Source organism: Brachycentrus maculatus, unplaced genomic scaffold (assembly GCF_059751285.1).
Source record: "Brachycentrus maculatus isolate JH-2025_06_01 unplaced genomic scaffold, ASM5975128v1 h1tg000458l, whole genome shotgun sequence".
NCBI lineage: Eukaryota > Metazoa > Arthropoda > Insecta > Trichoptera > Brachycentridae > Brachycentrus > Brachycentrus maculatus.
Genome location: NW_028281205.1, coordinates 236,362 through 259,320, shown reverse-complemented (window position 1 = coordinate 259,320; position 22,959 = coordinate 236,362). Strand labels below are relative to the sequence as shown.

At 39.4% G+C, this 22,959-nt stretch overlaps 1 protein-coding gene across 1 annotated transcript in view; it reads left to right on the top strand.

The window, feature by feature from the left end:
* LOC148302382 (neurofibromin-like) overlaps nucleotides 1-22,959 on the top strand; it is a 92,803-nt gene that overhangs the window by 36,394 nt on the left and 33,450 nt on the right. Inside the window, exons 26-43 of the mRNA XM_088271692.1 lie at nucleotides 58-244; nucleotides 781-965; nucleotides 2,521-2,656; nucleotides 5,214-5,304; nucleotides 6,038-6,212; nucleotides 7,869-7,983; nucleotides 8,576-8,715; nucleotides 9,637-9,828; nucleotides 12,214-12,336; nucleotides 12,422-12,560; nucleotides 16,502-16,666; nucleotides 17,845-17,946; nucleotides 18,057-18,194; nucleotides 18,967-19,147; nucleotides 19,618-19,724; nucleotides 20,709-20,785; nucleotides 21,666-21,859; nucleotides 22,746-22,849. Of these exons, the coding sequence (XP_088127818.1) occupies nucleotides 58-244; nucleotides 781-965; nucleotides 2,521-2,656; nucleotides 5,214-5,304; nucleotides 6,038-6,212; nucleotides 7,869-7,983; nucleotides 8,576-8,715; nucleotides 9,637-9,828; nucleotides 12,214-12,336; nucleotides 12,422-12,560; nucleotides 16,502-16,666; nucleotides 17,845-17,946; nucleotides 18,057-18,194; nucleotides 18,967-19,147; nucleotides 19,618-19,724; nucleotides 20,709-20,785; nucleotides 21,666-21,859; nucleotides 22,746-22,849 (2,551 nt within the window). The remainder of the gene's footprint in view (nucleotides 1-57; nucleotides 245-780; nucleotides 966-2,520; nucleotides 2,657-5,213; nucleotides 5,305-6,037; nucleotides 6,213-7,868; nucleotides 7,984-8,575; nucleotides 8,716-9,636; nucleotides 9,829-12,213; nucleotides 12,337-12,421; nucleotides 12,561-16,501; nucleotides 16,667-17,844; nucleotides 17,947-18,056; nucleotides 18,195-18,966; nucleotides 19,148-19,617; nucleotides 19,725-20,708; nucleotides 20,786-21,665; nucleotides 21,860-22,745; nucleotides 22,850-22,959) is intronic.

Sequence of the window (22,959 nt, the reverse complement as noted above, 5' to 3'; positions counted from 1 at the left end):
TAAAATGTAAATTAGATATTCCTCCCGTCTGACAAAGATTGCCTCTGTTGGTTCTAGATTCGAACAGCTGGTGCAGTTGGTGACCATGATTTCCGACAAGGGGGAGCTGCCGATCGCGATGGCGCTCGCCAACGTGGTGACCACGTCCCAGATGGACGAGCTGGCCCGAGTGTTTGTCACCCTGTTTGATGCCAAGCACTTGTTGTCGCCGCTGCTTTGGAACATGTTCTACCGGGAAGTGGAGGTGAGCCCATTTCCTGTATTTTAACATACACACTGAGGGCTAGTGAAGACGCTATAGGCCGTGGCGTGATCAGAAAATTAATTAGGGTAGGCAATAGAGGTTTTTCTTACAATTACAGGTTTCTCTTTCACAGTAGGCAGCTTGGCTTGGCAGTAGAGTGATTTTTTCACTATAACAAGGGTTCCCAAAGCGTGCGCCGCGGCGCCCTGGTGCGCCGCAGAAAGTAAAGAGGGGCGCCGTGAGTCGATCCTCTATCATTATCCGAAACCACAAATATTTTCGTTTTTGTTGTTATCTGTTTCAATTCTGAATTCTTATAAATATTTTCAAACCCTTATCCGCACCCCAATGGTGCATAGGGCACTGTATCATACAAACGCAGTGTTATCTTGATCATTACTTACACGAAGGCAATGTTTCCTTCATGTTTTAACCATGAACTTACTTGTAACCCTTATCCGCACCATCGGGTGCGGATAAGGGTTATAATTAAGTAAAAAGTAAGTTTATCAATTGATTTTGTTGAATGTTCCCAGGTATCGGATTGCATGCAGACGCTCTTCCGCGGGAACTCTCTGGGCTCCAAGATCATGGCCTTCTGCTTCAAGATCTACGGCGCCTCGTACCTGCAGGCCTTGCTGGACCCCATGGTCAGTCCGCTCCTGGAGCAGGCTGACGAGGAGGACGGCCACCGGATCAGCTTCGAGGTGGACCCGGCCAGGTGACTCCTAGCCCCGACACCGCTTTTGAATTACAATTTTCATATTATTTTTTGACATCTCATCAAAGATTAGGGAAGAATTTACATATTCTGTGTTAAAGTGGACGTACGATTGCCTCTAATAAATGTCAATAACTGTTATATTAATAATAAATAAAAACCCTTATCCGCACCCCAATGGTGCATAGGGCACTGTGTCATATTAACGCAGTGTTATCTTGATTGTTTACACGTGAAGGAAAGGTGATCAGCCCTCTCCTTCAGGTACCAGTCCATGGTAATATTGAATAAATATTACAGTGAAAAAATCACCCATATTTATTTTACCCCCCTTGGGAATCGAACCCGGGACCTCCAGAACGGTAGCCGAGCGTGCTGACCATTACACTACGGAGGCGGACAAAATACGGTTATATTAATGTGGTATGATATTGTACTATTAATACAAAATATAATACTAAAAGATCATTTCATATGTAATGAAATTATTCATCAATTCTATTATTTTTTGACATCTCATCAAAGATGAAGAAGAATATGGAAGTCTTTAATTTACGGGGCTGACGACCGTCATCGGCTGGTTTGAGTGATCACTTTACACACGTGTAACATTCACCAATTCTACCCATTATTGACAACCACACTACTCAAATTCTTGGAAGTTCTTTATACATGAACCAATTTAGAAACCTTGTTCTTGAATCACTAGAACTTCACTAGAGACATCTATTGGTGAGATGTAAAGAAGCTTTTTAGTAAGCAGAAACTCTTATATTAGTATGTGAGGTCCGAATCCTGGATTATAATCACACACATTAGAAACGCCAGAAAATACCATTTTAATTTTTATTATTTAAGCTTATAATTTGACCAGATAATTTATTTACAACATTTTGAGTGTGTCCAAATACTTGTTCACAAAATCTGGATTATCTCCAATTACAGGAGTTATTTTCATATTATTTTTTGACATCTCATCAAAGATGAAGAAGAATATGGAAGTCTGGGCATTTACGGGGCTGACGACTGTCATGGGCTGGTTAAAATGATCACTTTACACACGTGTAACATTCACCAATTCTACCCGTTATTGACAACCAACCACACTAAACATAATTTTTCTTACTAAACGTAAGGTCCAAATCCTGGATAATAATCACACACACTATAAAAATAATATATGAAAATAACTCCTGTAATGGGAGATAATCCAGATTTCGTGAACAAGTATTTGGACACACTCAAAATGTTGTAAATACATTTTTTATAATTAAAATATTACTTTGTTTTAAAATCACAATAACACTGCGTTTATATGACACAGTGCCCTATGCACCATTGGGGTGCGGATAAGGGTTTTATAAGTATAATATATTGACTTGTTAAAAATGACTAACTGCATTGATGTTTATTTTGTTGCCAAGCAAAAGTGACTTAAATGGCCCTCCTGAACATTTTACGTTTTGTCAGTTGGTCACTTTCTTCTGTAAATAAGTGTTATTTTTCTTTGAATTAGTTGCATTAGCTAAAGTATGTTTTTTTTACATTTTCGCAGACTGGAAGCTAACGAGGATATTGAAGAGAACCGGCAGAACTTGATTGCCCTGACGCAGAAGGTGTTCGACGCCATCATCACATCTGCGGAGAAATTCCCCCCGCAACTCCGGAGCATGTGCCATTGTCTCTACCAGGTACGTCCGAACAGTTACCTGTTTCTAGGGACTAACAAGAAGAGTCAACTACACATGGCCTGTTCAATAAACACGTAGACTGACGTCATAAAACAAAACATTCGAATTTCATGTCCGAGTCCCCTACAAATATTCACCTCTCCGACGCACACATTGACCACTCTCCTTATCATCACATCTTGTTCACTTTGTGTAATACCACTTAAATAGAAAGTTTAAATCAAAGATACTTTCTTTTAAGTGGTATTACACAAAGTGAAAGATGAATGATAAGGAGAGTGTTATATTATCATACCGCAAAGTTGTTTTTATGCTTTTAACACACTTGGGACGGGAAAGGTATTTCTACCCGTTGTGTGATACGATAAGATAACACTGCGTTTATATGATATAGTGCCCTATGCACCGTAGTGTAATTGTCCGCCTCTGTAGTGTAATGGTCAGCACGCTCGGCTACCGTTCTGGAGGTCCCGGGTTCGATTCCCAAGGGGGGTAAAATAAAATATAAGTGATTTTTCACTGTAATATTTATTCAATATTACCATGGACTGGTACCTGAAGCAGAGGGCTGATCACCTTTCCTTCAAGTGTAAACGATCAAGATAACACTGCATTTATATGACACAGTGCCCTATGCAGCATTGGGGTGCGGATAAGGGTTTTATTATTATTAGTGCCCTATGCACCATTGGGTGTGGATAATGGTTTTTAAAAAATGAACAATCCTAATCATTCATTGTTCACTTTGTGTAATACCACTTAAAAAGAATGTTAAAAATAAAGTCAGTTTGAGGTATTTCACAATGTGAACGATGAATGATAAGGAGAGTGTTATATTATCATACTACAAAGTGTTATATTATCATACCACTTTGGACGGTTAAGGTATTTCTACCCGTCGGGTGGATTGATGCTTAAGAATGGAATGGGTATTTTTACCTTCTGGGCTATCCTCATTGCAAAGGCAGAAAAGGAGAAATAACTACTACTACTACCATCACGCCGTTTCCCCGCAGGGGTAGGCAGAGAGGATGGAACGCCACACTCTTCTGTCCTGACATACACTCCTCGCCTCCTTCACATCCATACATCTAGTCATACATGTCCTCCGATTACGCAGACTTTTGACACCGCCAGATTTTAGGTTCTGATTGATCTGATCGTGCCAAGTCTTTTTCGCTCGTCCGCGTTCTGTTTTCCCTCTCACATTCGCCACATATATTCTCTTAGTCATTCTCTCGCTATCCATTCGCTCCACATGTCCATACCACCGCAAAGAACTCTTCCTAATCTTTTCAATTATTCCTTGTTCAGCCTTACATTCCTTTCTTATATCGTCGTTTTTAATTCTGTCATACAATGATTTTCCACACATTCGTCTGAGGGAGCGCATTTCAACAGCGTTCACTCTGCTTTCATCCTTCCTTTGCCAATTCCATGTTTCGCTTCCATACATTAGTGTCGGTACTAGCACGCCGTTTGAACCGCTATTTTCAGGAGAAATAATCCAATGTTTTTATATGAATTTTATATACCAATCTCTTTGCTAAGGTCTTAACTATATGCACATAATCATCAGATTCCATTGCCAGCGGACTGCAGGCATAAAAAATACCCATCTGAAGTGAGTTAACCTTTTAACCTGTTAACTTTGTTCCTGAGAGATGCCCATGCGTTGCGGTTTTTTAAATGATTACTTTTATCATGTATTTAGTTAAGAAATTATTTATTTTCCTAAACAAAAACTTTCAATGGGATTCATTATGCCTTTTGGGTACTCTATAATACACTTGTGTGACATTATTCTTGAAATATATGTCGTAATATAAACAAATAAGATCGTAACATAAATAAATATAAAAAAAAACCAATTCTAATAATAATTTTTTAAATAATATATTGTTTCAAAATTCTTCACCATTGCTTTCCATTTTTCCTTTGTTTTCAAACTCCGTCCCTTGACTAACCCCTTCCCCTTACTTTCCCCTCTCCTTATTTATAGAACAATTTTATATTTTATATTTTAGTTACAGACCTGAATGATGGAAGTTTAACTTCTGAAACATGTAGTCTATAATTAAACTCAAGTGGTAAAAAAACGAAGTGTTTTCTTTAATCATTGTAATAAATCAAAGCACGCATCGTGTGTCACTCTTACCCACTGGCGATGCACAGCGTCGAAAGTGAGACAGATATTGGGCATGATTATGGCGCGGACTAATCGACCTCAAGAAAAATCAGGGATCTGTTCTTTTATTTATCCTTGTGATGTTACAAATTATTAGTCAGAAATTTTAACAGATGTCATAAGGCCAAGGATTGACGTATGCGAAAAAATCCCTCCAAGTTGAACTGAGGTTCGAAACTTGGAGCAAAGTAAAAACACATACGCTTATGTCAGCCGCGTTTGGGGCATGTTTTGTGAAAACACATACGGTTATGCGAGCCGCGTGGATCCGGTTGATGGAACAACTGCGTGTTGCGAGTTGTTTGCTGTCTCGTACGTCATGTAAGCCCATGTGAACTCCATCAGCTGTAATGGCGAATACATTTGCAGGTTTTGAGCAAGAGGTTTGCCCAGTTTCCTCAGACAAGCATTGGAGCCGTGGGAACAGTCCTTTTCCTGAGATTCATCAATCCTGCTATTGGTAATAAATATTTTTATTTTAATCCCCATGTGTGCCATTTCTTTGTTATGTATTCTGCTAGATACTGGATTGTTCATCCTATAGATCACATATCAATATGTAATATCGCTCACTCCTTGCAACAATGTCACATATGAAAAAACTTCATTTTTCAGGAGATTGTTTTTAAAGTATATAATGAAATGTATTAAAAATAAATATTAAGCCGTTTATTGAACTTTTTGCTGTGCAACAGATCTTTTAAGTAAAATCTGAAGGTTTTTTCTCCATTCGAAATATATTTAGTATATTTGAAAAAATAATTAAATAATACCTTTTCTTCAAAATGCAACAACAACGCTTTCTGCGCTGTAGCGGGTTAAAAATATGCCGCTTTTGCTGGGATGTAGTACATTTTCTGGGCATTCCGAAAACATGCACAACTGAAAATTGACAATTTTTTATACATGACGTTCTTGAAAGCAGTGAGCGATATATTATCCGTACAGTGATAGAATATGTAATTAAAAATGTCAACCACTTGAACCAAAAATATCAGGTTATTTTTTATTTATTTAAAGTTTGCACGTTTTGTCGCAATTTTAATTAAGATTTTGATAGAATACAGTAAACAGAACAGATTTGCATTTAAAGGATTTTTTGTGCAATATTGGAAATGTAACTTTTTGGTGCGGACCTCCACAATTATGTGTTCGATGAAATATAAGTAAATGAATACCCTCGTTTGTTCCAGTGTCTCCGCAGGAGATGGGCATCGTCTCGAAGCAGGTGCCGGCCTCCGTGAAGCGCGGGCTGATGCTGATGTCCAAGATCCTGCAGAACATCGCCAACCACGTGGAGTTCTCCAAGGAGCAGCACATGCTGCCCTTCAACGACTTCCTCAAGGCTCACTTCGAGATTGGCCGCAGGTGAGAGACATGACTGACACTCTCCTTATCATTGTGTCTTCTTCCTGGTTCCAACCCAACTTATTGTCTTTGTAGACTGTCGAGGTCAGCTCTCCTCGTCCTCAGGTTGTAGGTCCTTCTGTCATACAATGTCAGCTAGGCCATGCCTTCAAATTATGTGATCTTTCTGTAGCATGTTGGGGTCATCTCTCCTCGTCCTCAGGCTGTAGGTCCTTCTGTCATACAATGTCAGCTAGGCCATGCCTTCAAATTATGTGATCTTTCTGTAGCATGTTGGGGTCATCTCTCCTCGTCCTCAGGCTGTAGGTCCTTCTGTCATACAATGTCAGCTAGGCCATGCCTTCAAATTATGTGATCTTTCTGTAGCATGTTGGGGTCATCTCTCCTCGTCCTCAGGCTGTAGGTCCTTCTGTCATACAATGTCAGCTAGGCCATGCCTTCAAATTATGTGATCTTTCTGTAGCATGTTGGGGTCATCTCTCCTCGTCCTCAGGCTGTAGGTCCTTCTGTCATACAATGTCAGCTAGGCCATGCCTTCAAATTATGTGATCTTTCTGTAGCATGTTGGGGTCATCTCTCCTCGTCCTCAGGCTATAGGTCCTTCTGTCATACAATGTCGCCTAGGCCATGCCTTCAAATCATGTTATCTTTCTGTAGCATTCATGAATTTTTAGGTCTTCTTTGATTCATACCACTTACTGTATTTTATTTCATTACATACGACTAGTTTCGAAAGCTACAGTTGTTTTTATCCACAGGTGAAAAGTAAAACTAACGAGCAAAAAATTATTCAGGTATATATATATATATATATATATATATATATATATATATATATATGGTAGAGGTTGGTAGGGTAATAAATAGAGGGAGCGAGTGTTTTTGCCTAGAATTTTTAAAATCATGAATTACATGAAGTTATAGTAACTTTAAACATAAAGAGTAAATCCGTTCACGAGTAGGCATAGGCTGTGAAACTTAAAAATTTGAAACCGGAATATAAGGTCATGATAAGCGGTGTTGCATAAGCCGTAGCTAGATTTCAGAGTCACTTGGACTATAGGTAATTCAAAAATAAATAAATAAGGGGGGGGGGTTAAAGAACGAGACTTTTTGTAAAAGGAAACATAGATAGTAATGGTGACGTATTAAAAAAATAATTATTTTTAATTAATGTTTTATCAGAATTTTTTTTTCAATGTTTTTCTAGTTTTATCATTATTTAAATCATGGGTCGGCAACCTTTTGTTGTAAAAGGGCCAAATATTTTTCATGGGGATCAGTGCGGGCCGCACTTGCAGTAGGTATACATACAATATTTATGTACAAATATTTTAGTTTTAAAAATAAAACGCTAAGTGTATATTTTAACGACATTTATTGTATTTAATAAAATCAATGTGATTCCCTTCGCTCCCTTTCTCGCTTCCTTTCACTCGATTGTGTATAATATCGTCCGTCATGTGCGTTGCGGCGAGAATCTCGCGGGCCGCACCAAGATGTCTCGCGGGCTGCATGCGGCCTGCGGGCCGCAGGTTGCCGGAACCATGATTTAAATTGTTCATGACTTTACCTTTGTTTGTAACTGAGTGTAATAATAAGTGGACGTGAGTTGAATGAGTCGATTGTGCAGTAATGTTGGTGTTTCTCGGGCAGGTTCTTCATCCAAGTTGCGTCCGACTGCGAATCGGTGGACCAGACAACCCACTCGCTGTCCTTCATCAGCGACGCTAACGTGCTGTCACTTCATCGTTTGCTCTGGAGTCATCAGGTACAATTATTTATCAGTTTTGTGCTGCCATTTTTTGGTGGAACTGCATTTTATATAATAACAAAAAAAAAAAAAAGTTTATAATTTATATAAGAAGCACTAACTTTGTGATTTTCCATTTTATAATTCAAATAACTTTACATTATTTTTTGACATCTCATCAAAGATGAAGAAGAATATGGAAGTCTGGGCATTTACGGGGCTTACGACCGTCATAGGCTGGTTTAAGTGATCACTTTACACACGTGTAACATTCACCAATTCTACCCATTATTGACAACCACACTACTCAAATTCTTGGAAGTTCTATATATATGAACCAATTTAGAAACCTTGTTCATGAATCACTAGAACTTCACTAGAGACATCTATTGGTGAGATGTAAAGAAGCTTTTTACTAAGCAGAAACTCTTATATTAGTATGTGAGATCCGAATCCTGACAAATCAAATAACTTTGTTTGAAAATCACTATAAATATTTTATCATAACTTAATTATGATGTCTACCAGTTTCCAAGCTAACCGCTTCTTTATCAAGACTGATTAATACTAAAACACTATCTACTATACAATATTCTCATGCTCATTCCAGGAACGAATCGGTGACTACCTGTCCTCGAGCCGCGACCACAAGGCCGTGGGGCGGAGGCCCTTCGACAAGATGGCCACCCTGCTGGCTTACCTCGGCCCCCCAGAGCATAAGCCGGTCGATTCACAGTATGTCAACTCACAGTATGTCTATTCTTAGTATGCTTATTTACAGTGTGTCTATTTACCATATATCAATTCATAATATGCTGTGGGGGACGTGGATTGCACGGATTATGAAGCGCTCGCGTCCACCATTCATTGGTTCTCAAAAGGTTGCGTTTATGAAGGATGATAATTCAATTAGATAAGCACTTACTTGCTTCCACATTTTATTCTGCAATATTTCATTAATTCAAACCGTTATCCGCACCCCAATGGTGCATAGGGCACTACATCATATAAAACTAGCTCAAGCAACAGCTCAATAAGGTACACAAAGTGCAACATATCGCTCACTCCTTTCAACAACGTCATAAATCAAAAATCGCCAATTTTCAGTTGTGCATGTTTTCGAAATGCCCAGAAAATGCACCATATCCCAGCAAAAGCGGCATATTTTTAACTTAATATTTACCCGCTACAGGGCAGAAAGTGTTGTTTTTACATTTTGAAGAAAAGTTATTGTTTAATTATTTTTTTAAATTTACTAAATATTTTTCAAATGGTGAAAAAACCTTCAGGTTTTACCTAAAAAGATCTGTTGCACAGTAAAAAGTTCAATAAGTTGCTTGATATTTATTTTTAATACATTTCATTAACTGGAGAAGAGTCATTGCTTCTGCAAGGGTCACAACCCTCAGCAATGAGGAATAAGACGGAGAAGAAGACATTTTATTATATTCTTAAAGTTTAAAAACAATCTCCTGAAAAATCAAGTTTTTTTTTATAAATGACATTGTTGAAAGGAGTAAGCGATATGTAAAATCACACACATCACACTAACATTCAAACAGACCTAAACAAATCAGCTTGGTATATAATAAACAAGGGATTTCAAAGAGATACAACAATAAAAAAAAAGTATAAGCAGAGCGTACTAAATATTTGTAATTCTCATTCCAGCCTCCTGTTCTCTTCGTACGCGCGCTGGTCTTCCATCGACATGTCGTCCACGAACTTCGAAGAGATCATGGTGAAGCACAACATGCACGAGAAGGAAGAGTTCAAGAGCATCAAGAGCCTCAACATCTTCTACCAGGCGGGCACCTCCAAACAGGGCTACCCCGTCTTCTACTACATCGCGCGCAGATACAAGTAAATACCTCACGCCTTTCTACTCTACTTCTTGTGTGCTAGTGGGACGGAAGGTCTGCTGATGACAGTCAACAGTCCGCCTTCTCCTGAGGAGTGCAACGTGGTTTCCTCCCAGCAATGAGATAATGCTGACAAGTTCCTGATTGGCCCACACTAGATGATCCCTCCTGTTCCCAACACAGATTCAAATAAAACATATTTAACCGGATCCACGCGGCTCGCATAACCGTATGTGTTTTTACAAAACATGCCCCATACGCGGCTGACATAAGCGTTTGTGTTTTTACATTGCTCCAAGTTTCCAACCTCAGTTCAACTTGGAAGGATTTTTTTCGTGGTGTGGAACTTTGGATAAAATAATACGTCAATCCTCAGCCTTATGACATCTGTTGAAATATCTGACTAATAATTTGTAACATCACAAGGATAAATAAAAGAACAGATCCCTGATTTTTCTCAAGGTCGGTAATTAGTCCGCGCCATAATCATGCCCTATATCTGTCTCACTCTCAACGCTATGCATCGCCAGTGGGTAAGAGTGACACACGATGCGTGCTTTGATTTATTTATGTTACGATCTTATTTGTTTATATTACGATATATATCAAGAATAATGTGACACAAGTGTATTCTAGAGTACCAAAAAGGCACAATGAATCCCATTGAACGTTTTTGTTTAGGAAAATAAATAGTTTCCTAACTAAATACATGATAAAAGTAATCATTTAAAAAAAAGGCAAAATACCGCCGCGCACGGGCGGCTCTCAGGAACAAAGTTAACGCGGTTAAAAGGTTAATTAGCTAGAAGAAACAAAAATCCACTAAATGATCTATAAACCATGTACATAATAAGCAAAGTAAATAGTAAATGCAATTCCCATATACAATAATAATAATAATAATAAAAGACTCGCTTGATATTTAAATGCTAAAAAATTAATTAAATGAATTATATATATTGTTCATTCCTTGCGACCATATTCGGTCTATTGTGACCTTTCTCTGTGTCATAGCTCACTCCCAAGACCTACATGAGTCATGTAACTCACGACCTGTCTTGGTGGTAGGAGCTTCACCTTCTCGGAGTCCAGTAGTGGTCCTCCATGTACTTTCATTGCGAGCGAGTGCGTCGCAATTATAGAGAATATGAATGGGTGTTTCGTTATCCTCCATACATACTCTCCGATTATTCCAACTCCTGACCTAAGTATGTGACATATCGCTCACTCCTTTCAACAACGTCATAAATCAAAAATGGACAATTTTCAGTTTAGCATGTTTTCAAAATGTTCAGAAAATGTACTTTATCCCAGCAAAAGCGGAATATTTTTAACTTAATTTTTACTGCTGACAATTCGTCGGCAGTTCTCGTCAGAACTTCGGGACGCGGATCTGACTTGGGAGGATGCAAGGGAGCTGGCAGCCGACAGAAAAGCCTGGAGACAGTTTTTGGACTCCATGTGCTCCACCTATGGAGCGGATATGGTTATATATAATTTTTACCCACTATAGGGCAGAAAGTGTTGTTTTTGCATTTTGAAGAAAAGTTGTCGTTAATTTTTTTTTTAAATAAACTTAATATTTTTCAAATGGAAAAAAACCTTGTTTTACCTAAAAAGATCTGTTGCACAGTAAAAAGTTCAATAAGTGGCTTGATATTTATTTTTAATACATTTTATTATATTCTTATACTTTAAAAATGATATCCTGAAAAATCAAACTGAAACTGAAAATTTACAATTTTTGATTTATGACGTTCTTGAAAGGAGTGAGCGATATGTCAATCAAATCAACAAAAAAAGACCGCAAAACTGACGTCGCAGATCCGATTCCACATCTCCACTAACATATGAAAGAAATCCAACAACAGTGCGTACACACATCAAAGTTACACAAGTGAATGAAATGATCCCGAACTTCCACACTGAAGTGATTGAACCCATTGGATACCTGACGATGGCGAGCATCAGGCCTTCGATGGAGGTGACGCTGAGGTGTTCGGCCGGCTGCTCGTTCTTGCTGTTGTCCAGGATGCTCTTCATGATGGAGAAGAAATGCTGAGAAAGTACAGATTTCAAGGAGGATATATTAAATAAATCTATACTTTCAAAAGCATTGGCTAACATGTGAAGCCGCTGAACCGGAGAGAACATGGCATAGTTTGCATTATGTACAAATACAGCGAATACAGATTTTTGCCTAGTACCTCTTTGGCGCACGCTAAGCTTAATTTAATTTAGGAGAGGGCTGTCCAAAAAATTGTTAAGAATTTTATATATTAGAACCATGTAGAGATACCTCAGAAACTTCTTAATACCTCATACCTTATACCATACCTCGTACCTCAGAAACTTCTTAATCAAGTGATTGCTCTTTCTTTAACAGGATCGGAGAGACGAACGGAGATCTCCTTATCTACCATGTGATCCTAACCCTGAAGCCCTTCTGCCACGCGCCATTCGAGCTGGTCGTGGACTTCACGCACACGTGTTCCGACAACCGGTTCAGGTGAGCATCACATCCTCGCGGAGAGCCGTATCCGCGAGCCGTACGCCATTTCTTCCAGTGACCTTTGCCCGCGTCTTGTTTCCAGGACGGAGTTCCTCCAGAAGTGGTTCTACGTGCTGCCGGAAGTCGCGTACGTGAATATCCACGCGTGCTACATTTATAACTGCAACAGCTGGGTGAGGGAATATACCAAGTTCCATGATCGAATGCTGGCGCCTATCAAGGTTGGATTTTTAAAAATATAATCTTGATTTTTTTTAACGCGTGAAAAAAGCATTTTCGGCATTTACTTTTTGGTAAGAAATGATTAAATTTTAAACAAAACTAGTTTTTTTACCACTTGAGTATTATATTATAACGACTAGTTTCGGAAGCTACAGTTGCTTCCATCTATGGATTTAAATATATACCGTAGAACGGGGCTACTTGAACTTTGATGTGTTACTTGAGCCCAGTACAAAAAAAAATTTAGATTTGTATTTGGTCTACAATAATGAACATATGGACATGATTCATTGTTTCCCTGACAGGTGACACTTATTGTCACGATACGTTCATTATTGTAGACCAAATGCACATATTTTTTTTGTACTGGGCTTTTGTAACAACACACCAAGATGACAACACCAAGTTGTAGTAACAGCACTAAGATGAAGCTTGTCAGGAGCTTGGTCCACTCCATTTTTCTCTATGCTGCTGAAACATGGACTATAAAAGCAGCAGAAAGGAGAAAAATTGATGCCTTCGAAATGTGGTGTTGGAGGCGCATGCTCCGAATTCCATGGACAGCTAGACGCACCAATGAGTCCATTCGCCAGGAACTACGCTTGGATGGCTTGTCTCTGGCCAATATCTGTACCCGACGGATTCTCCAGTTCTTTGGACACGTTGCGCGTGGCAACGAGGATAGCCTGGAACGACTAGTTGTGATCGGTAGCCTGGGGGGAAAGAGAGGGAGAGGAAGATCCCCCACACGATGGACCGATCAAATTAAGGCAGCAGCAGGCACCTCAGTGGTTGGAGCGCTACAGCGCAGTCAAGGGATAACTGGAGAAGAGTCATTGCTTCTGCAAGGGTCACAACCCTCAGCAATGAGGATTAAGACGGAGAAGAAGAGGGCTTTTGTACTATACGTAGTTAAGTAACACATCAAAGTTCAAGTAGCCCCGTTCTACAGTACTTTGGTAAATAGTTTTATTCAAAAGAGTGTTTTGTCTTTATTTAATGAAAAAAGTAATCTAACTATCACCGAGAATCTAACGCCATAACGCTCTTTGCCTCTTCTGCATTCATGCACCTTCTCAAACATTTTTTTATCTATTTATTTATTTATTTATTTTCATAATACATAGATACATTCAATATACATATTCATTTCATATACACATTTATTATACGTATTACGGCTCTTTAGGCATGGCCTGTGTTGAGCCGAATACTAACATGGTAATACAAAGTTTATATATATTTTTTTAAATTTTTAATATATATATAATTTTTTTAATGGTTAGATTATAAACATAACATACAGGAGATACAAAAATAATTTATGTTTTAAGGTTTTTCAATGTGATAATTACACCTGGACTTTAATTAATTCACTTTCCACCTTGTCCCTTCCAATGTTAAGTAACCATCGATGGACACTGTTCTTAAAGACCTGATCACTCCTGGAAATCTTAATGGTTTCGGGCCCACTGATCATTTGAGACAGCTGACTACGCCCAAGTATTTGACACCAGTGATCACTTTGTAAAGTAAAGCATGATTCTACATTTTCATTTCATAACGTGGTAATATTTTTCTTTGTAATTAAGTGGTTATGAAATAGTAAAATAAACAATGCGCTGCTTTGTTATTAAAGAAACGACAATCAAAGTTTATTCTATAATAATCTTTTATAATTCACATATCGCTCACTCCTTTCAAGAACGTCATAAATCAAAAAACTTGATTTTTCAGTAGAACGTTTTAAAAGTTTAAAAATATAATACAATGTATTAAAAATAAGTATCAAGCCACTTACTGAACTTTTAACTGTGCCACAGATCGTTTTAAGTAAAACCTGAAGGTTTTTTCTCCATTCGAAAAATATTTAGTATATTTAAAAAAAAATTAAACAATACCTTTTCTTCAAAATGCAAAAATAACACTTTCTGCCCTGTAGCGGGTAAATATTAAGTTAAAAATATGGCTCTTTTGCTGGGATATAGTACATTTTCTGGGCATTCCGAAAACATGCGCAACTGAAAATTTACGATTTTTGATTTATGACGTTCTTGAAAGGAGCGAGCGATATAATATGACACATTCACCAAACACCATATTTTTTCATCTGACGTCTCTTGTTTTTCCCAGTGCGACAAATGTGCGACGTCTGGTGGTAGATTTGCGCGATCTGCCTTACCGACTGTCACAATTGTGACGGTCGGTACTACATGTATTAATAAAATCTGTTCTTAGGTATTTTATTTACATCTTCCCCCTCGGGGAAGGAAATTCACAGTAAAATTTTCACTAATCCTCTGGATCATCTCTTTCTCACCTCCTACCCATGATTAATAATAAATAATAAATTATCCGCACCCCAATGGTGCATAGGGCACTGTGTCATATAAACGCAGTGTTATCTTGATCGTTTACACATGAAGGAAAGATGATCGGCCCTCCGCTTCAGGTACCAGTCCAGGGTAATATTGAATAAATATTACAGTGAAAAAATCACTTATATTTATTTTACCCCCCTTGGGAATCGAACCCGAGACCTCCAGAACGGTAGCCGAGCGTGCTGACCATTACACTACGGAGGCGGACAAATGATTAAAAAACTAAAATTTCGGATATTTTATTTATGCTTGAATATAGTAAATTTTGGGGACATTTTTGTCTTATTTTTTGACATCTCATCAAAGATGAAGAAGGATATGGAAGTCTGCGCATTTACGGGGCTGACGACCGTCATAGGCTGGTTTAAGTGATCACTTTACACACGTGTAACATTCACCAATTCCACCCATTATTGACAACCACACTACTCAAATTCTTGGAAGTTCTATATATATGAACCAATTTAGAAACCTTGTTCATGAATCACTAGAACTTCACTAGAGACATCTATTGGTGAGATGTAAAGAAGCTTTTTATTAAGCAGAAACTCTTATATTAGTATGTGAGATCCGAATACTGGATTATAATCACACATTGGTGAATGTTACACGTGTGTAAAGTGATCACTTAAACCAGCTTATGACGGTCGTCAGCCCCGTAAATGCCCAGACTTCCATATTCTTCTTCATCTTTGATGAGATGTCAAAAAATAATATGAAAATAACTCCTGTAATTGGAGAAAATCCAGATTTTGTGAACAAGTATTTGGACACACTCAAAATGTTGTAGACATCTTTGTCATCCAGCATGCGTTCGTGTCTCAATGTATACTTCTTCTTCTTCTTCTTTATGTAGATCCTAGGGATCTGTTGGTGCCTCCGCATGTCGCTCTTGGGATGTCGACTCCCAGCTGCCTTTCCATCTTTTCGGAGGTCTGCCTGGGGATCTGCGTCCTTCAGGGTTGCCTTGGAGGGTGGTACGTGGAAGTCTGTCTTCTGACATTCTGTTTATATGTTCCTTCCAGTATCGCCTCCGTTGTCGTCCCTACCTCACGATATCCTGTGTATACTTGACATATTATTTTTTGACATCTCATCAAAGATGAAGAAGAATATGGAAGTCTGGGCATTTACAGGGCTGACGACCGTCATCGGCTGGTTTAAGTGATCACTTTACACACGTGTAACATTCACATTAAAGTGAATGTTACACGTGTGTAAAGTGTGTAAAGTACAACATATTATTTTTTGACATCTCATCAAAGATGAAGAAGAATATGGAAGTCTGGGCATTTACAGGGCTGACGACCGTCATCGGCTGGTTTAAGTGATCACTTTACACACGTGTAACATTCACATTAAAGTGATCACTTAAACCAGCCGATGACGGTCGTCAGCCCCGTAAATGCCCAGACTTCCATATTCTTCTTCATCTTTGATGAGATGTCAAAAAATAATATGAAAATAACTCCTGTAATTGGAGATAATCCAGATTTTGTGAACAAGTATTTGGACACACTCAAAATGTTATACTTGACATCACTTATTGTGTGTTTCAGGGAAACAGGAAGCTCATATTCATAGACAACAAGGACAAGCTGAACGACGTCATCGAAATAGACCAGCAGAAGCTCCCCGGAGCCACGCTCTCTCTGGACGAGGACCTGAAGGTCTTCAACAACGCGCTGAAGCTGTCCCACAAGGACACCAAGGTGGCCATAAAGGTAGGTGGCAGAGTACCAGACTGTAGACCTTCACAAAGCCACGCCGGGAGCAGTCAAGTGCATGGAGAGATGATCTGATACTGTCAACAGCCCAATGAACTATACCAGTGTTCCGCAAACTTTTTCTGTTCAAGGTACACCTGCACAGAGTGAATGGTGCACTAAAATCAGTTTTAGCAAATAAAAATCTATCAGCGGAAGCTAAACTGGCAGTACACAATGGAGTTCTGGTTCCAACCCTTATGTATGGAAGCGAAGCATGGAGTTGGCAAAAGAAGGATGAAAGCAGACTGAATGCAGTCGAAATGCGATCGCTCAGACGAATGTGTGGCAAAATGATGTTCGATAGATGTTCGAATGATGAAATAAGGAAAGAATGTAAGGCTGAGATAAGCATTATCGATAAAATTAAGAAAGGTGTGTCGAGATGGTTTGGACATGTGGAGCGTATGAGTGAAGAAAGAACGGTTAAACAAATTTATGAGGCGAATGTAGTTGGAAAAAGAAGCAGAGGACGACCGAGGAAAACTTGGCACAATCAGGTATGTCAAATACTTGAAAGCGGCCGGGTCAGGAGTCGTAATAATCGTCGGGTATGTATGAGGAGATGCATGAATGTATAAGAGGCAAAGAATGTTTGCAAAGACCGAGTGGTTTGGCGTTCGATTCTCTCTGCCTACCCCTGCGGGGAAGCGGCGTGATGGTTAGTTAGTTAGTCAGTTAGGTACACCTGCCAAATGAAGAATTTTTAGAGGAAAAGAAAAAATACAAGTTTATTTTAAATTGATTTATTATAAAAGTTAATATAATCTGAAAACATATATTATATAACATATCGCTCACTCTTTTCAAGAAAGTCATAAATAAAAAAAACTTGATTTTTCAGGAGAGCGTTTTTAAAGTTTTAAAATACAGTATAATTTATTAAAAATAAATATCAAGCCACTTCGAAATTGGTTCATATATTTAGAACTTCCAAGAATTTGAGTAGTGTGGTTGCCAATAATGGGTAGAATGGGTGAATGTTACACGTGTGTAAAGTGGTCATTTAAACCAGCCTATGACGGTCGTCAGCTCAGTCTTCCATATTCTTCTTCATCCTTGATGAGATGTCAAAAAATAGTATTTGTTCATTTGTTTTAGCTCCAATGTATTCACAGACGAATTGATATTTCTAGGTGGGCCCTACGGCCATCCAGATAACCTCTTCGGAAAAAACCAAAGTCCTATCGCACTCCGTACTGCTGAACGATGTGTACTACGCTTCCGAAATCGAAGAGGTACTACATTTTATAAGTATTGCAAGCGTTTCTAGCATGTACTGAAGCACTTTGAACATATGTTTGAGAACTATAATTTATATTTTAATCGATCTAAGGTCGAATTTCAGGTCTGCCTTGTCGACGACAACCAGTTCACTCTGACCATTACCAACGAGAGCGGTCCACTCAGCTTTATACACAACGATTGCGACAGCATCGTGCAGTCTATCATACACATACGCAACCGCTGGGAGCTCAGTCAACCGGTAAGGCTTGTTCATATACACAATCGCTGGGAACTTGATTGGGAAGGCTTGTTCACGTACGCAATTTCTGAGAACCCAGTCGACCAGTAAGGCGCATTCATGAACACAATCGCTGGGAACTTGACTGGTAAGGCTCGTTCATGTACAAGATTGCTGGAAACTCAGGCGACCATTAAGGCTCATTCATGTACACAATCACTGGGAACTTGACTTGTAAGGCTCGTTCATGTACACGATTGCTGGAAACTCAGGCGACCAGTAAGGCTCATTCATGTACACAATCACTGGGAACTTGACTTGTAAGGCTCGTTCATGTACACGATTGCTGGAAACTCAGGCGACCAGTAAGGCTCATTCATGTACACAATCGCTGGGAACTTGACTGGTAAGGCTTGTTCTTGTACACAATCGCTGGGAACTTGACTGGTAAGGCTTGTTCATGTACACGATTGCTGGAAACTCAGGCGACCAGTAAGGCTCATTCATGTACACAATTCCTGGGAACTTGACTGGTAAGGCTTGTTCTTGTACACAATCGCTGAGAACTTAACTGGTAAGGCTTGTTCACGTATACAATTGCTGGGAACTTGATTGGTAAGGCTTGTTCATGTACAGGATTGGTGGAAATTCAATCAACTGCTAAGGCTTGTTCACAATTTCTTAGAACCCATAATTTTTCGAATTATGACATTATTTATGAATCAAATAATATGTATTAGATAAATAATATCTAAAAGATCACTATCATGATTGACCGAGGAGTTTCCCCCAGGACTCGGTGACGGTGCACCAGAAGATCCGGCCCAAGGACGTGCCGGGCACGCTGCTCAACATGGCGCTGCTGAACCTCGGCAGCGCGGACCCGTCCCTGCGCACGGCCGCCTACAACCAGCTCTGCGCGCTCACCGCCACCTTCGACCTCAAGATAGAGGGCCAGCTGCTGGAGACCTCAGGTGAGAGACAAAACTCCCAGACAATCCAGATTTGAGGTTATGTTGACTTAGATTACTTGCGTTTCGCATTTTTGACTTCTTAACTCACTATCTGTGGGCGGATTCGCGCTCATAATAGAGATAAATATTATTTATTGTAACTGCAGACAGTTGGTAGAATTCCATATTGAATTGTTGGGTAATATATCCAAAATTAATCATAGTTTATTTGGTTGAATTCTACTTTATGTACGCGTACTAAAATGTCCTTATATACTAATAATAATTGCAATTATTAGGTCTAGGAGTACAAATAAATTCCACCGAAATACCCACCATTATATGTTAATGTGATGAATACGATGCAGTGCCCTATGCGCCATTGGGTGCGGATAGAGATTTAAAAAAATGTGTATTTAACTGCCTGAATATAAAATTTTCACAAATTTTATCTTTGTAATTTTTTCACCACCTAATTTTTTTTCCTATAGGTCTCTGCATACCCTCCAACAACACCATCTTCATCAAGTCTGTGAGCGAGAAGCTGGCCACCAACGAACCACACCTTACCTTGGAGTTCCTCGAGGAATGCATACAGGTAAGTTCAGACCAGGTTCGAATCCAGCTACTATACTGCACTCTCCGCGAAATTTGGGAATATCAAACACGACAGGCGCCGTGGCGTAGTTGGGTAGACGCTCGACTGCGAAACTGGCGTCGCAGGTTCTATCCCGCCAATTGCAAAATGAATTCAAGAAAGATTTATTTTCAATTGATCTGGGTGTTTGTGATTTATTTTTCACATTTACCTTCCCTGTCCTGACTATCCTACCTGCAGACAGGCAACTTAAATAGACGCTTTGTAGTTATTACTTAAAAAATAGTGCGTTCCAATACGAGGCCTTACTCATTATTATTCTAATAATTCAAACCCCTCAAAATATCCTACAATTACAAAAAAAACCTGTTTTTTTATGGACCGGAAAGGGTTAATAATTGTTTTAGATTTGTATGGAAATCATAGTACGCAGCTCGCAGCAAATATGAACTGGGGTATTTTGGTACCCCCCTTCGGATCATGTGCATGATCAGTAAGGGAAAGATTAAATATAACTAACTAACTAACTAATCATCACGCCGCTTCCCCGCAGGGGTAGGCAGAGAGAATAGAGCGCCACACCACTCTGTCCTTGCAAACATTCTTCGCCTCTTCCACGTTCATGCATCTCCTCATACATACCCGCCGATTGTTACGACTCCTAACCTGACCACTTTCAAGTATTTGGCATACCTGATCGTGCCATGTTTTTCTCGGTCTTCCTCTGCTTCTTTTCCCACTAACATTCGCCTCATAAATTTGTTTTACCGTTTTTTCGTCACTCATTCGTTCCACATGTCCAAACCATCTCAACACACCTTTCTTAATTTTATCGATAATGCTTATCTCAGCTTTGCATTCCTTCCTTATTTCACTATTCGCACATCTATCATACATCGTTTTGTCGCACATTCTCCTGAGAGATCGCATTTCGACTGCATTCAGAAATGAAAGTGAAAGATTAAATATGATGTTATGTTTTAGGGTTTCCGGGGATCCACCATAGAGCTGAAGCATTTGTGTCTGGAGTACATGACCCCGTGGCTGGCCAACCTAGTCAGGTACGCTATCCTCCTGAGATACTTTTTAAAATTATTCAAATGTGATATTAACTTAAATTACTTGTGATTTTATTCGGTTTCGGGATATCATGTTGTCACGATAGTGAGATACTTCCATATATGGGATAAGATACAAACTACGCACGATGGAATGTTCTTTTGGTGATTTTATGTACTTATAGAAAAATGTGTGATTTGCTCCGCGGGCCACAAAAAGACAACCGGCGGGCCGCATGCGGCCCGCGGGCCATGGGTTGGACCACCCTTGCACTAGACGATACAATACTGTTAACCTTTTAACAGTGTTAACTTTGTTCCTGATAGCCGCCCGTGCGCGGGGCGGTATTTTTCCGTTTTTTAAATGATTACTTTTATCATGTATTTAGTTAAGAAACGATTTACTTTCCTAAACAAAAACGTTCAATGGGATTCATTGTGCCTTTTTGGCACTCTATAATACACTTCTGTCACATTATTCTTGTATAAACAAATAAGATCACAACATAAACAAATAAAAGCACGCATCGTGTGTCACTCTTACCCACTGGCGATGCGCAGCGTCGAGAGTGAGACAGATACAGGGCACGATTATGGCGCGGACTAATTATCGACCTCAAGACAAATCAGGGATCCGTTCTTTTATTTATCCTTTTGATGTTACAAATTATAAGTCAGATATTTCAACAGATGTCATAAGGCCAAGGATTGACGTATTATTTTATCCAAAGTTCCACACCATGAAAAAATCCCTCCAAGTTGAACTGAGGTTTGAAATACGGGGCACGTTTTGTGAAAACACATACGGTTATGCGAGCCGCGCGGATCTGGTTAAACTTGTGATAAGTTTTGTAATAAAATAGCATGTATTAATTGTGTGTAGGTTCTGCAAGCCGTCCGACGAGTCCAAGAGGCAGAAGCAGGTGGCGCAGATCCTGGAGAAGCTGATCATCCTCACCATCGAGGAGGTGGAGATGTATCCCAGCATCCAGGCTAAGATCTGGGGCTCCATCGGCCAGGTGCCCGAGCTCATCGACATGGTCCTAGACAACTTCATCCAGAGGAGCGTCTCCTCGGGTAACTGCGCCTTCCCGACTCCCCGTTCCGCTGCTGATTCCGGATTTGTGTACCCCGTCAATTTAAAATCAACGCAACCCTATTTTGTAACATTTTGAGTATGTCCAAATCCTTGTCAACTCGGCTGTCCAAACTCAAAACACAGTAAGGGACATTTTTTTCGTAGTACCTTTTTTTGCATTTTTGACCAATTGGTTGCTACTTAGTCCAAAAATCCAAAAAAAAAAAGTACAACAAAAAAATGTCCCTTACTGTGTTTTAAGTTTGGACAGCCGAACTGCTTGATACAGACATCATACATTATTAAACCCTTATCCGCACCCGATGGTGCATAGGGCACTACATCATATAAACGCAGTGTTATCTTGACCGTTAACACATGATGGAATGGTTATCAGCCCTCAGCTTCAGGTACTAGTCCAGGATAATATTGAATAAATATTAGAGTAAAAAAAGCACTTTATTCATTTGACCCCCTCTGGGAATTGAACTCGAGACCTCCAGTATGGTAGCCAAGCTAGCCAACCATACACTACGGAGGCGGTGTATCTTCTACATACAATACACATTTAAAAATAAGCATTAATATATTAATCTCTTTTATATTGGTAGTATGTTGAGTTCTTCTCTCTAATATTTTTACATTCTAAAGGTGAAGACTGACCTCCACTTTTGGTCCTAACAAAACACGTTACGATACGAGAATTCATATAGTCAGTACAGGGAGCCGAGCGCTGCATCCATAGTTTCGGATGGTTGCCGCAAGCGATGTTACGACGTTACGTTACGACGAAACGCTCCGGTCAGTCTCCACCTTTATATCTTTTTGTCTGGTGTTGAGTGTTGAGTGATGGTCTGGGAGGCTCATGGTGGTTTGACTCCGCAGGTCTGGGGTCCCCTATGGTGGAGATCATGGCGGATACCGCGGTGGCGCTGGCCTCGGCCAACGTGCAGCTTGTAGCCAAGAAGATCATCGGCCGGATGTGTCGGGTAAGGAGTTTGTATAAGAAAATTTATAGAATTAAGAAATATAAAATACATTTTTCAAACTCAAATAAGATTTGATTAACACGCTGTCGGCGGGACACGGCATTTGCCGT